At 37.2% G+C, this 15,089-nt stretch overlaps 1 protein-coding gene across 4 annotated transcripts in view; it reads right to left on the bottom strand.

Moving 5' to 3' along the window:
* The window catches only part of LOC134533137 (cytosolic phospholipase A2-like), a 55,133-nt gene that overhangs the window by 19,941 nt on the left and 20,103 nt on the right, over positions 1 to 15,089 (bottom strand). For all 4 annotated transcript variants that reach the window (XM_063370442.1, XM_063370440.1, XM_063370441.1 and 1 more), the window contains 3 exons: positions 13,882 to 14,018; positions 6,163 to 6,385; positions 3,616 to 3,729 (listed from right to left, as the gene is read on the bottom strand). In XM_063370442.1, coding sequence (XP_063226512.1) covers positions 3,616 to 3,729; positions 6,163 to 6,385; positions 13,882 to 14,018 — 474 coding nt within the window. The remainder of the gene's footprint in view (positions 1 to 3,615; positions 3,730 to 6,162; positions 6,386 to 13,881; positions 14,019 to 15,089) is intronic.

The raw sequence follows: 15,089 nt of genomic DNA on the forward strand, positions 1-15,089 counted from the left end.
AAAAATATTATGCTTAAATGAAACATCTGTTAAATGATAAAAACCATGCGCTTATTTTCGTAAAATAAAAACTCAGTATTATCTCGCCAAACTTTTTTCATATATGCAAAAAAGACATCGCCATGTTGTTGTAGGTACAAAGTTACAATAAATTCTTTTTAGTATTAATATCTGTTACTTAGCAACTATTTTCCAAAGGTATCTTTTTTAAAAAAATATATATATATTTTTTTTCCGTGTAAGACCATGTATTTTAAGGGAAACTTTGAAGCATTGTCTGTGTTTATTTTATATGCATGTCTACACACAGCCATCCAGCGAAGAGATCAAACGCGCCAGGCATGTCCCGACCAGACGCGCCAATAATCTTCTCTCGCAATCTCTCCGCCAATCACAAGGGAACCATCGCTAGAGCAAGCTTTATCTTGTTGGAGTCTAATGAGCGATCAGATTATTTCGCGAAATACACATGCCCCCAATCATCACACAATCGACATCATAATAATTTCCCCCGCCCTTCTATACCATCTTCTTGTGTCCCTGTTTGATGTGTATGCTCTGGTGTCCCTTTGTACCTACTGTATCAGTGTCATGAACTGCAGGCAGAGAGAATGGAGGTCTGGCATTGCAGCTATTGTGTAAAATTAGTTTATCATGTATTCATGTACCTATATTTCTTGGCTTCTCAGCCATTTGTAATCACATTTCAGAAATAAAAAGAATTTATGAAACCGAAAAAAAGCGATGTCATAAATTCTCATGTTTGTAACAAAATTTAAAACAGTAATATTTTTAGATGATTTTTTTTATCTGGGAATAAATTATTTTATTGAAAACAAAAATGAGGTCAGTCTGTTTAGAAGCTGATAGCGTTTGTAGAGGCCAAAAGTTACACACGTACGAACTGCTCTAGTACACAGAGGCAAGTTGAGTATGCGGATTGGCAAGTGCGTTTACGTGTCTGTCCTCTGTACCGTTCGTCTGTCAACGAGCTCTGAGATTAGCAATGATTCCATTATGTTCTGCCAACAGACCAGAAGGCTTAAATAAAGATGAAAATTCCCCTTGTATCGGTAGATTAGATTGACGATCATATAAGTTAAGCACTTACAAATCATTAAACTCCATTTTTTTTCGCTCTAAATTTTTTTGACGTGCAACGTCTAATAAATCGATGAACGCCGGCTGCACTCACGAAAAAGTGTCCCGTTACGCACATTGTCCTGTTACGCTGTGTCTCGTTACGCTCATTGTACGCTTGTGCCGTACCTATCTCTCTTCCACTCGCTTGGAACAACCATCGATTTGACTTTTTCGAAGCAAAAAACTTAAAACACTCTCATTCGTTTCCTACTTTTCCTATCATCGTCCTATCCTTAACAGAATAACACAGATTGGAAGACGTTAAATAGCAAACATGTATAAAAGTTATAGTTAAAATAATCGCTTCGTTAAATTAATAAACATATTTGAATTAATGAGTGCAAATAAAAGTAAATTTATCAATTAAATTGTAGATTTCATTTCACAACTTTGTAGCCATACAAAATAGTGATAATTCAATAAAAATGATTCAATTTTATTCATAAAAGTATGCAATCATTTAATCAATGTTTTCTTATGACGTTTTCACGTTAAACTATCGTCCGTAAACCGACTTTACAGACAACCAATTTTTAATTTATTTTAAATTTTACAATACGTAAAAAATTACACTTTTATGTCCCAGTCAATATCACCATTGTCGTGGTTTTCTGCGTGCGAGGCTGTCGCCAGCTTGCTGTTTCAAACGAGCTAGCGTGATCATCATCTCAACGACGCAAACATGTAGTAGTGGGATGGGGAGCCCCACGGAATCTGCGGTCCGAGGATTTTGAGCGTGGGGGTAACCGACGAAAGTCATCCCTCCCACTATGCGGTCCAAGCTTGCATGCATATAATAAGCGGAAAACTTTATATTATTCAAAAAGTTTTACTTGAGGCTTGCACTCACAAGCCATTGTGATTTTTTTCCCGTCATTATTTTTATTTAATGGCTACTTATAAAATTTTAACTCGATACCTTTCTTATATTGTCACACATATATTTTAACACATATTCACTTGGTGTAATATTACGGATGATAAAAAGGCACGCAGGTCTTCGTAATTAGCATCGCTCACGCGAATTTTTACATCTGTGATATTGCACCAAGTGAATATGTGTTAAAAATATTATGTGGCAGGACAACAAATGAAAGGAAGGTATCGAGTTAATGACGGAAAAAATTGGTTGTCTGTAATGTCGTATTACGGACGATAGTTTAACGTGACGTCATAACAAAACATTGAAGAAATAATTGCATACTTTTATGAATAAAATTGAATTATTTTTATTGAAATATCACGATTTTGTATGGATAGAAAGAAGGAGTGAAAAGAAAACTACAATTCAATTGATAAATTTTCTTTTATTTGCACTCATTAATTCAAATATGTTTACTACTTTAACGAAGAGATTATTTAACTATAACTTTTATACATGTTTGCTATTTGACTTCTTCCAATCTGTGTTATTCTGTTAAGGATAGGACGATGATAGGAAAAATTGAAACGAATGGGAGTGTTTCAAGTTTAATGTGCCTCGAAAAAGTCAAATCGATGGTTGTTCCAATCGAGTGGAAGAGAGATAGATGCGGCGCAAGCGTACAATGAGCGTAACGGGACACAACGTAACGGGACAATGTGCGTAACGGGACACTTTTTCGTGCGTGCAAACGGCGTTCATCGATTTATCAGACGTTGTCACGTAAAAAAAAAAACATGGCATATAAGAACGAATCTTAAGACATGGTTTTGGTGTTAGGTTTATTAGCCTCGCATTGCAGTCATGATTGTGTCCACAGTGACATGTTTCTTCATTCCAAGGTGGTCCGGGCCTCCTTGACCTTGCGCCCATGAATTTCTTATACTATATTTTAGTCCGGGTTCATGAACCAAAAAGAAATGCAAGAACGCATGAAACGCAAGACCCTAAAATTAAATCAACTAATTTCTTTAAAAAAAACTGGGTTGTGTTTAAATTACACGAGAAGAACAAACGAAACGCAAGCTTCGGCATAATTTACTCTTCTTGCGTTTCTACTTGCCATTCCGCCTTTTGTTTTTTTAAGTAAAGTATTCCGAAATCTTTTCGAGATGCATAAGTAATGCGTAAAGGAGGCTCACGTAGATATCTTTCAACTACCAGAATCACGTTTTCACCTGTTTAAGTATCGCACAGTGAGCGCAAATTACGATTTTAAATCAAATTACTGGGAATTCAATTCGTTTCCATGGAAGCAAAATAATTTTAAAAAAGCGCGACGAAAAAAATATTTTTCTACGGGTTTGCAGTCTCAATTAAAGAACTGGCGATATCTCGCGACTGGGGTGTTTCACAAACTACCGTAGTTTTTTTCTTGCGTTTGTTGCTAACTGCGTCTTTGCGTTCTTCAGTGGTTCATAAACACAGGTTACGCAAAAAAAAAAAAAAAAAAAAAAACACACAGACAAGTCATGGAAGAACAAGGCGAACGTTTGTGATGAAAAACCTCTAACCAGTTCTAAATAGTAATAGTTCGTGTCATATCGTACCTGGTAAACCCTGGCTGAGACGTCCTTCTTGATATGCACACAGGTGTAGAGGGGTAGCGGGGCCAGGCCAGACATAACCTTACTCTTCTGAGAGGAAAGTGTTTCATCCTTCCTCTACAAACATAAATTATATTATATATACATATATGCATACATTTTTATGGATAAAACTACAAAAAAACCATTTCAAATTACATCGTAACAAACAAAACTTGATAGACAATAAATGAAATATAAACATGAGTTGTTACGATGAGCTTTAGTTTATCGACCCATGCAATGTGTTTCGGTAGCCTAGACCAACTTTGAAGTAATATATTTTCCATCTTAAATGTTGATTAAGATGTTAATTAATGCAATATTTAAAAATGTTTAACCCATTTTTTATGTAATGGTTTACAAGGCGGTTAAGAAGGCGTGGGATTGGTTACAGTTTAAACATAACTCCCCCCCCCCCCCTTGGGAAACTACAAAATACATTATTTTACGTGACATATAGTTTCCACGTGTAACTTAATTTATGGGTTGTAAAATTTGTATGAATAGTAAATTTGTGTGACATCACAAGAAAGAATAAATTATTTTTTTTTTGCTTTGTGTGAGTTAAGTGTTCTCGCGCCTCGCTACCTGACTCGATTATGACAATTTTACCTTTAACATCGAGCAATAAAACTACCTCCAGAAAAAGAAGAAGCACTGAACGGGGCATAAATGGAGTGGCGTATTAACGTGTCATCAATGCAACATTCCCCTATTCCCAACACTAAATAAAAATATGAAATTCATATAACTCACTCATCACATTATAGATCCAACAATTTTTTTAATCACAGCAAAGTTAAAACAATATATAAGTCAATTGATTAATTTTTAGTGACAACAAGTTTTTTATTCAGTATTATGTTGTCACTAATAAACTGTTTTGTTATGTCTTATAAACTATTTTCCCGTCAGCACAAAATTTTTGGTGATGCCTCTATCAACATAAATATGTTTTAGTAGGCACAAACTATTTTTTTTCAATAAAAATAATTAGATCTTGGTGTCTATTAAAGAAAATCTAATATTAATTTTTAGTATAATAACACGAAAGGAAAAAAATTGATGAGACCTAAAACATTTACGAATAAAAATGTAATTTGGTAAAGTGTTTTTGGTTGAGAAAAACTATAGCTCCTCTTAAAAATGAGTCACGGTGCTTCTTGTATAACAGAAGAGAAGGAAAACGAAATTCCGAAACGTTTTGCAGATGAATAATGGAAAAAACGCAATGCCTGGGGAACTTGGCGAAGGAAGCGTCTCTGGCGATGTCGGACGGAAGGAAGATACAGACGGCTATTCAGGATTGACGGGGAAATAAGAGGGTTTGTACGATATGTAGAAGAAGGGGGGGGGGGGGGGGAAATGTGTAATACCGTGGAGCAGATTATAGCGAATGTAGGTCAGTGTACTTGTGGAGAGATGGAAGAACTGGCACAAGACAGGAATTGAGTGGGGATAGTTGCATCGCACCGGGCCAGGAACTGTTTTCTTAAACAAAACAACAGTAAAATATGTTTGCGTGAACAAAAATGAAATTATTATAATTAAAAATTTTTGAAGTACTTCAGAAACAAATCAAGTTTTACGGCATTATATCTGCGAGCCAGGCACCACAAGAAAATGGCGCGATACAGACGATTTCTGTCACAGCCTTGGTGGAGTTGGCGGAGATAGGGCTTAATCAAGCGGATAGAGTCATTATATGCCACGTAAAGAATAACATGAAACACACACAACGGTAAAACGTTTTTACTGTTGTATAGTTCTGAGGTTCCCATGTGCTGGGCGCGCTGTTGACCACCTTATCTACTGCCAAGACGTTTAGAGGATGACGACGTACAAACAGTATGATTCCAAAAACCAGCAATACCAGCAACTGTATCATTACAAATAAAATCTCTGCAGCAGTTATACTAGATTTGGATTCTTGCCCGGGTATTTATGCTTTGTGTTATCCAAGTACCTCCAATAGTTTAAAGTTATTTGTAAACCATTTCCTGAATAGGTTTGGATACTTGATTATCTATTTCATGTTTTTTTATGAAATTTATGCTTGTGAAAAACATCAATCAAAATTTTAAAAAAAATTAACCTCAAATTTTTCGTAAACGCGACAAAAAAAAATCCAGTATTGTTTTCTAACACTAACTACATACGATGTTTAAAAAAAAAAATTTTTTTTTTCACCTCAATTTTAAAAAGAACGCTGGTTACAAATTATTCAGGGATATTCGGTAAATGTACGGTTAACTTCGTGAATCATCGGGTAATTACGTGCCTGTTTACCTTGTCTACAGCGGAGCACGAAACTCTGGAGTCGGAAAACGACGTGATTATTCCGAAGATTCAGTTTTCTGAAACTACCGAGAACTCTTGGTTTTAATTTCAGGTATGATTTCTTGGTTGAAAAGCCCGCGGAATGACTGTCGTTCCTAGCAGTTGACGCACAAAAGCGTGCGCGGCTTCCGGCTGCCAGAGGAGTGAGTGCGAGGCGAGGCAACTCACGTCGCCGAGCACCAGGTCCGCCACGAGGTGGCCGAACAGGTCCGTGAAGCTGACGGGCTGACCGGCCCTCTTCTTGCGCGACATGCTGCACAGGTGCGCCGCGACGCGCGACGGACAGAACACCTTCAGCCAGCCGCCGGTCAGCTTGTCCAGCAGCTGCTGCTGCAGCTTGCCCGGCGACCTGGCCGGGAAGTCGGGTCGCGAGTACAGGTCCGCCACGTACCTAGGTTTCAATCAAACAAATATTTGTTTGTATATGACGAAACAAATATTTACTTGGTGGAACAAAATATTCTGTTAGTTTAACCAAACTCGGTTAATAACAAAAATAATTTGTTACACCTAACCAAATATGCATCTAAAGTGACTAAATCATTTTGTTGGTTCAACAGAATCTTTCCTATCAGTGGCAACCGCGTGACCCCCCGGCTCATCGAGATTTTTTTTTTGTTTTGTTTTAAATTCATTTATTTCACCAGCAAAAATACATAGTTACAAAAGAACACAACAGCCAAGAAAATAGCACGCTCCAGCTGACTCAGCTCTTTCGTGCTCAAAAATAAATACACGATACAATAGAAACAACACAAAAGTACAAAGAAATATCATCATTACAAATTCCAGGGAAAAAAGTATTAAAAAATCCAGGGCACAGCAAGTAAATAGTGAACAGTAATGAATTAAAAAACGACCCGAAGTAATGAAAGAAAGATGGAGGGTCGGAAAAACAAAATTAAAAGGCAGTTCGCCACCTTGCTCTGCAGTACTTGCAAGCAGCTCTCGGCACACGGCACTGGCAGCAGTGTCTAACTGACTGGAACGGTGCTGCCATCTTTGCCAATTTTCACAAAGCAAAAAGGAAACTTTTTTTTTAGTATTTACTAGTATTGAAAATTTTCTTGTCGAAAATTAAGTCTTTTTCGCTTTTATAGGAGCCGTTTCATTATATAGTTTAACCTTTCGCTCTGTAAGTAAAATGACTCGATAGTCGACGTAGCTGCTCCGGCAACGAATCCTACGTGTGATTCCCGTCAAGGAAAGTAGTTAAAAGCACAATTTATCATGCTCGTCAATATACATTCAATTTCGTGTCCAAGTCTCGTATTACAAGTGTCTTTGCAACATGAGAACACACGAGTTTGCTCTTAATCGAGGTTAGATGCTACACATCTCGGGCGAGTACTTAAAGATTATCTAGCGTGTTTTTTTTTTTTTGCCTGTAGAGTAATATCAGAATCACAAAGCAACGGAGTTAACGTGCGTAACGTATTTAACGAATATAACTTGATGTCGTTTACAGATGGCAGCAGGACATGCTCTAGAATTCTTTAAAATACTTTTGTAAACGTTTACATTCTTCGTCACACTGTCACGAGCGCGATAGACCAGACCGCGATGCCAGGTTCGGAGCTGGCTGGCGGCCATGCACGGCCACTGGCGTTCCGCGGTTACGTGCCTGTTAAAAATACAGCAATCAATGCAAGAAGGTCCAGGGCATGTCCGACTGGGGAGTTCCTTGAATTCTGAAGATTTTTACTCCACAAAAAAAAAAGTAGTTTGACATTTTCCGTGATTTTTTTTTTGGGTCAGAAAAGTGTGTAAATGCGGGTACAGGGCAAATTAAATCCACCAGTCTGACGTCGAATTTAATTTTTAATTCCTTTCCTGCACAAACAAAAAAATTAAAATCTCAAGTACTTTTTAAATGAGAGTCAAAGAGGTAAATGTCTACTGTGTCTTTCTTCCAGCTTCCAGACGGCACCCTTAACCATACCACGAGCGTATGTTTGCAACGGCCCAGGATATTTGTGAAATATGGTTAAATATAACGTGGTTTACTGGCGCTGATTATTGAATTTCAATGCACAGGCCATAAAATGTCAAACTTTTGCTGCATACTGATCCGGGGGTACGGAATATGCTCGGGACTGATCGTGGCTCAATGAATCAGGCTTTATGGGCTACCCTCCGCGCTATTGTCATGTTGGGGACCGCCCTTCTCCGCGCTGGGATGCGGTGGTGTCAGTGGCTCGAATACAAGTTTATAGAAAGAGAGAAGTGTTGAAGGCTGCGCTGTCTGAAACTTCGAGTCTCACGCGAGCGTCGTGGTCCCACGCGCTTGACGAGTTTCCTCAAACGAGTCACGAAGTCTCCCTCCATTTCTCCTCCCCCCTTCCACCCTCATCTTCCTTTCACCAAGTGGTGATGGAGCGGGTTGATGCTCCCTGCACCAGGCGCGCCGGTCCCACTTGGTGATCGGGAGAGCAAGAGTTCCATTACCTGCTGCCAAGCGCTTTAGGATAGCTTCAACAATTTAGCATGCAAGCTAGCCTTCATTTAGAGTAGGAGACATGATGAAACTATTCAAAAAATAAAATAATACTCAAAATATCCTCAAAATCCGTGGCTTCTATAAAAATGGAAATTAATATACACCATTATAAAATATTTCCGCATAAATCCAATTAGCATACATATTATTGTATTTATTAATTTTAATTTTGTGTTTTGGTTGGTAATATTGTCATTCTGTAAATTTACTCATATATTAATTTATAATAAAACTCTCTTTAAATGTTTATAAAATGTTATTTGATTTTAATAAGAGTTTATTTTATGGTTTTGAGAAACATAAAGGCCAATTGATATTTAAAATAAATAAATAGTTTATAATACAGTAATGAACAAAGTGTTCGTGTTCATTGTAGTGAAACTATCAATTTTTAGTTAAGTAATCTAAAATGACTAAAAATCTTGTTCTCCCAAAAATAATAGAAGCCAATGTTTTTCGAGACTATAAAAACTTTTTTATTCACTTAAGATTAAATTTTTAAAGAACAGTGCTGTGAACGAACAATTAACTATAAACTGTAAAACGTATGGCAAAATGTTGTTAGTTTTATAATACTCAGATATTAATTATTCGTGATGTTCCTAAAATACATTTAATAAATACTCGATAAACTAATAAAACATTTTATAAAAAATAACTATACCCTAAGCATAAACAGCTACTTATATAAGCCAAATAATTACCGAATCAATCCCCGGAATTAATTACCGATAAACAAATTGGTAACCAAATTTCTTAATATTAATTTCATGTTTGAATTTTTAACGCCTTAATTTTACGTCGAATGGTATCTGTAAGAGCAACTTATCACGTAAAACAGTACATGAATTTCCAAATAAAATCTTTACTCACGTCAATGCTTCCTTCCCTCCAAAGAATATTTCACCACGCTTCTGAATATAACCGCCGAGCTACGGCCGTGATTGGTTTTCCAACTTTTAACCTGATCGCTTCGCGTTCGCTGTACCTCGACACGACGAGCTATAACCGAATTCTTGGCGGGCGTAGACGGGAAATTTGAAACCACCTCTTCTCCCCTCCCTCAACAAACCCCTGCGAGACTTTCTCAGCATTCCGATAATTGAATTTTCTCTGGGGCTAAGGCCCGACCGCTAAATATAAACCCAAGGTGCAAGAGCCCTGCTAAGCATATAAAGTCAAAGTTTATGGATCACATTATTTGCGGCGGTGACGAGAATAATCGACCAATACCTCAGGCAGACCAACGCTCACGTTTTATCGACTGATCGCTGCGGCACCCTGAATTCTCACATTGATCGGAGCGAGATCATTTGAGAATAACTATAAAAAAACTGGTATTGAAATTATGCCAAGTTCAATTTACTTTTTTTTCGTATCCGGCTTTCAAATTAAAATCTATCTAACCAATAAATACTGTGGCAATGTTTTGGCAAATATAATTAAAAAAAAAAAAAAGACTGGATTAAGAACCGAAAACTACGTAAACTCTTGAAATTTTAGACAAAATTCTTATTCAATTTTTTAAAATGATTGACGCCGGAGTTTTCAAGGTTTTAAGAAAACGAAAGATATTTATGAATGATATCCACAAAGTAAAGAAATTTACGACGAAGATTGCATGCGAATATTTAATGCAAAACTATTGGTGTAGGCCTACATGACATGCTTTCATCTCTAAGCTCATTTTTTCTTAAAACTGTCATAAAATTGTTTTAAAAGAACCTATTTTATTAAAAAATTGTTTGCCAGCAATTCACTTTATTTATAGTTGAATATAGCCTAATTTAAATTAAATAATGAATGAATACTGGAAATAACAAATGAAAAATGATCTAGTAGACGGAGAGATAAGAAAAAAGAGTCTTCCTTCGTTTCAGTAGTGATTATTGGGATATAAATGTTTTCTATCGTTTAACCGACCGAAATCGGCTTCGTTTAAGTGAATTAAGTTAGAATGCTTGAAGTTAATTATGACAGGCTGCTACAAATAGTTTATCCTGTGAAGTAACTGGCGGTTAGCTTTGAATTCATTTTTCAGGAAAGACTACAAATTTAACTGTAGTCATTTACACACTGTATTGTGGTTCGTTGAAATTTAAGGCAAAATTTCAGTACTAATTTATAAAGAAAATGTCAGGGAAATGAAACTGTGTGTATTTATGTATGTATGTATGTGTGTGTATATATATCTTTATATATATTTATTGTGTGCGTGTGTATGTCACTGAACTCCTCCTAGACGGCTGGACCGATTTTGATGAAATTTTTTGTGAGAGTTCACGGGGATTCGAGGATGGTTTAGATTCACAATTTGGTCCACTGGAAAATGTTTATTTAATGAATTTTTTATTTATAAATTGTTGTTGATCTTTGAATGGTTTAGGTTTACAGTATATATTGTTGTGTATTTATTTATGTGTTGTTGTTAATCTTTGGATGGATTTTATGATTTATTGTTATTACATTAAAATTAAAATAGAATTGGTTATTGAGATTATTATATTATTATTTATTGAAATAACATTTTAAAGTGTAATTAAAAATATAGGTGCAAATTTGTGAGGTGCAGTATTGAAGTGAGTATTTTACATGATTTTTCGTGATTTTAATTATGTATACACGTGAATTCAATACCAATCAACTTAACCTCCAAATTTAAATTGTCATTTCTCATTTTATTCTACATATTAAAATGTAATAAAAATATACATTGTGCAAAATATGTAAGGTGCAGTATCAAAGTGAGTATTTAACACAATTTTGCATTACTTTTAATTATGTATAGACGTGCATTCAATAACAATCAACTTAACCTACAATTTTAAATTGTTAGTTCTCATTTTATTCTATGCAACTTATGACGTACTGATGTCTCTTTGAAAATAAAAATATAAGTTTGTAAAATAAATTATAACATTATAACATTTATAGTATCTTATAGTAATTATAGTAATTTCAGTTCGACCCGGCAGATGACCCTGCGATTAGATTCAGGGAAATTTCCTGTAAATTTTCGAATTTAAAACGTTTTAACAGAACAACGTCGGTTGGGTCCGCTAGTCTTTATATATATATTTCTTGTGTGCGTGTGTATGTCACTGAACTCCTCCTAGACGGCTGGACCGATTTTGATGAAATTTTTTGTGAGAGTTCACGGGGATTCGAGGATGGTTTAGATTCACAATTTGGTCCACTGGAAAATGTTTATTTAATTATTTTTTTATTTATAAATTGTTGTTGATCTTTGAATGGTTTAGGTTTACAGTATATATATGTGTGTGTTGTGTATTTATTTATGTGTTGTTAATCTTTGGATGGATTCTATGGATTGTTGTTACTAGATTAAAATTAAAATAGAATTGCTTATTGAGAATATATTATTATTTAACATTTTAAAGTGTAATTAAAAATATACATTGTGCAAATTTGTGAGGTGCAGTATTGAAGTGAGTAATTAACATTATTTTTTCGTAATTTTAATGATGCATACACGTACATTCAATACCAATAAACTTAACCTACAATTTTAAATCGTCAGTTCTCATTTTGTTCTATGCAACTTATGACGTATTGAACGCCTCTTTAAAAATAAAAATATAAGTTTGTAAAATAAATTATAACATTTATAAAATAAAAATTGCATATAGTAATTAAAGTTTAAAGTATATTTAAAATTTAAGTTTTATATTTTTTAATTTTTTTTATGTTTTTTTATGATTTTTTGTTAAGTTTTAGAAAAATATATAATTTTAGGACAACGTCTGTCGGGTCCACTTTACAGTGTGTGTTCAGGTAGATTCAAGTATGGTTTAGATTCACAATTCAATCCGATAAATAATATTTTTAATTAATTAAATTAAACTTAGTTGTTTTACGTTGGATGTTTTTACATTGGATCCGGTAGGAAGCGCTGTTATCGCGTTATCGAATATTTATTTTTATTTCAGTTCGACCCGGCAGAGGGTGCTGTGATCAGATTCAGGGAAATTTCCTGTAAATATTTTCAAATTTAAAACGTTTGAACAGAACAACGTGTGTTGGGTCCGCTAGTATATATATATATATATATATATATATATATATATATATATACACAATATACATATAGTGCATTCGATTCCTCTCTAACTCCCTAAAGGTCCCCATCTACCTGAGGAGACATCCGGCGTGCAGAGTTTCTCAAGAAAACACGCGATTTGAAAACTGCTCAAGATATAAGAGTGTGAGGTCTGTTTACGAAAAGCACTCCCAAGAATGCGCCGGAAAGCGGATGGATAGTTCTATTTCCATTTTTCTTTTTTTTATATGCTGTATTTTTAAGGAGAGTTGAAAAACGTGTTGTCAGCATAATTTTATAATATATATGGAAAGCCTTGTAAATATTCTTGAAAGCACCCTTATCTTAACTGCTCCGCCATATGATGTTACGGTTCACAGCTAGTAAAAATTTCGCAGTTGTCGTGTGAACGACGAGAAGAGACCGCGCGCCGGTTCATAGAGAGGGACCGCGCAACCTTATTCATCATCAGTTTAAAAACACAGCATTATGCTACTAAATAAAAGGAAAAAAAACATGGCCTGTTTTTTGTATTTCTCTCTTATCATAAATATTTAATAAATAGGTTGTTACAAGTTTTATACAGCAGTCACAACTACCGTGAAAAAAACATACTGTAGGTATATTGATAATGTTCGCAGGCTTTCCACGGGCCATTGTCCGGAGTAGCTTTGGCTTCCGGGTTGTAGCCGCGTTCCTCGGCGAATGATTCACCGACGTTTCGGTACGAATTGCAGTCGACATCATCAGGGAGCAGTTACCCGCTGTCGGTGAATCATTCGCCAAAGGGCGCGGCCACAACCCAGATGCCGAGCTACTTCATACTGTGTATTGCTAACAGGGGCGTAGTAACCGGGGGGGGGGGAACAGGGGGGACGTGTCCCCTTGAACTTTTTGGGTGGAGGGGACTGTCCCCCCCTAACTTTCTAGACCGTGATATTTTTATTTTATAATATTATTCTGCCCAACTTTATTTGTAATATATTCACTCATCAAATTTTATCTTAAGGAAACAATAATAATTTTAACATCGAAGTATCCAATGGTTAGATACAAAAACTGCTTAAAAAAGCGCTATTTTGCACTTTTAAACTCAAAATTTTCCGGTGGAGGAACCAACCCCCCCCCCCCTCCCGTCTTAGTAAGAGGAGAATGGGGTTACATGACATCAAAATCATTATTTGTCCCCCCCCCCCCCCAACATTATGAAAACAGCTACCCCAATGATTGCTAAACGGGTTTTAAATTTGTTTCTGAAGTATTTTGTTTTTGAAGGCCTGGTGTTGGCTGTAAACACGCGGTGTTGAAGGGGCGGAAGGCGCCTCACCAGGAGGAGCCGGACAGCGAGGCGAGGTAGGCGACGCAGTCGAGCACCCCCAGCCGGTGCAGGGCGTCCAGGGCGGCGGCCAGACACACGGCGGCCCGCAGTCCTCCCCCCGAGGCCACGACGGCCACGCGCGGCACCTGAGGACCACCACACACGCAGGGCCGCAGCTAGAGTCTCTGGCACCCGGGGCGTGAATCCATTCATGCGCCCCGCCCCCCCCCCCCTCCACCCCTCTTTTTTTTGCACATACCACACCAATAAAGCGGGAAGGGGGGGGGGGGTCCGGAAAAAATGGTGCTATTTAAGGGGCCCGCCTACCTGGGCACACATACGGTGTGCAGAGCTTCAGGAAAAACAACGCGATTTCAAAACCACTCAAGATATCCGAGTGGGGCCTATTTACGAATAGCATTTAAGAGTTCGCTGAGGGCCGAAAAGTACTTTCAATTTCGGATTAAGTTTTTAAACTGTATTTTTAGAAGCGTTAAAATGCCTAAAACGCGTGTTTCCAGAGTAATTTGTAGGCATAAAACAATCAGTACAGATTCTTGAAAGCACTTAAGGGGCTTGCATAACACCTTTATCTTCATTTCTTCACCATATAATGTTACGGTCACCGCTCAAATTTCACAGTTATCCTGTGCCGACGAGAAGACTGCGCGCCAGTTCAGAGACTTGCGCTTAGAGGCTATACCGCGCTGGAAGCACCAGCGAGCGTCGCGCTTATCACCCCGCCTCACTAACACACATACACCCCTGACGAGGCGGGCCCCTTAAGCATTTTCCATACCTTCATGTAACAGTTTCTGTGCTACTGTACCTTCCATGCATGAACCCACTATGTCCATAAGGTAGTCCGTATAATCACTAGACTTGTTCATTAAATATATGTTGAGACGTTATATTGTAAATCAGATTAGACATTCCTGGCATGCAAGTTAAAAAAAAACTTTTTTACCAGTTACCAGTTGTAGTAGGAAGGAATTACAATACAAGCGATTTCGGCGCCCCCACAGCTTTGCGCCCGGGGCGTATGCCCCGCTTGCCCTCCCCCCCCCCCCCCCCCTAGTTGCGGCCCTGACCACACACCACACACGCGTCCACCACCCGAGTGGGGTTGTTACCACAACGCCGGAATACCATAGCTCCGAATGTCAAAATTGACCACAACGCCGACAGCTAGAAAAACTGCTGTGTACCACAACGCC

The sequence above is a fragment of the Bacillus rossius genome, chromosome 6, assembly GCF_032445375.1.
Source record: "Bacillus rossius redtenbacheri isolate Brsri chromosome 6, Brsri_v3, whole genome shotgun sequence".
Taxonomy (NCBI): domain Eukaryota; kingdom Metazoa; phylum Arthropoda; class Insecta; order Phasmatodea; family Bacillidae; genus Bacillus; species Bacillus rossius.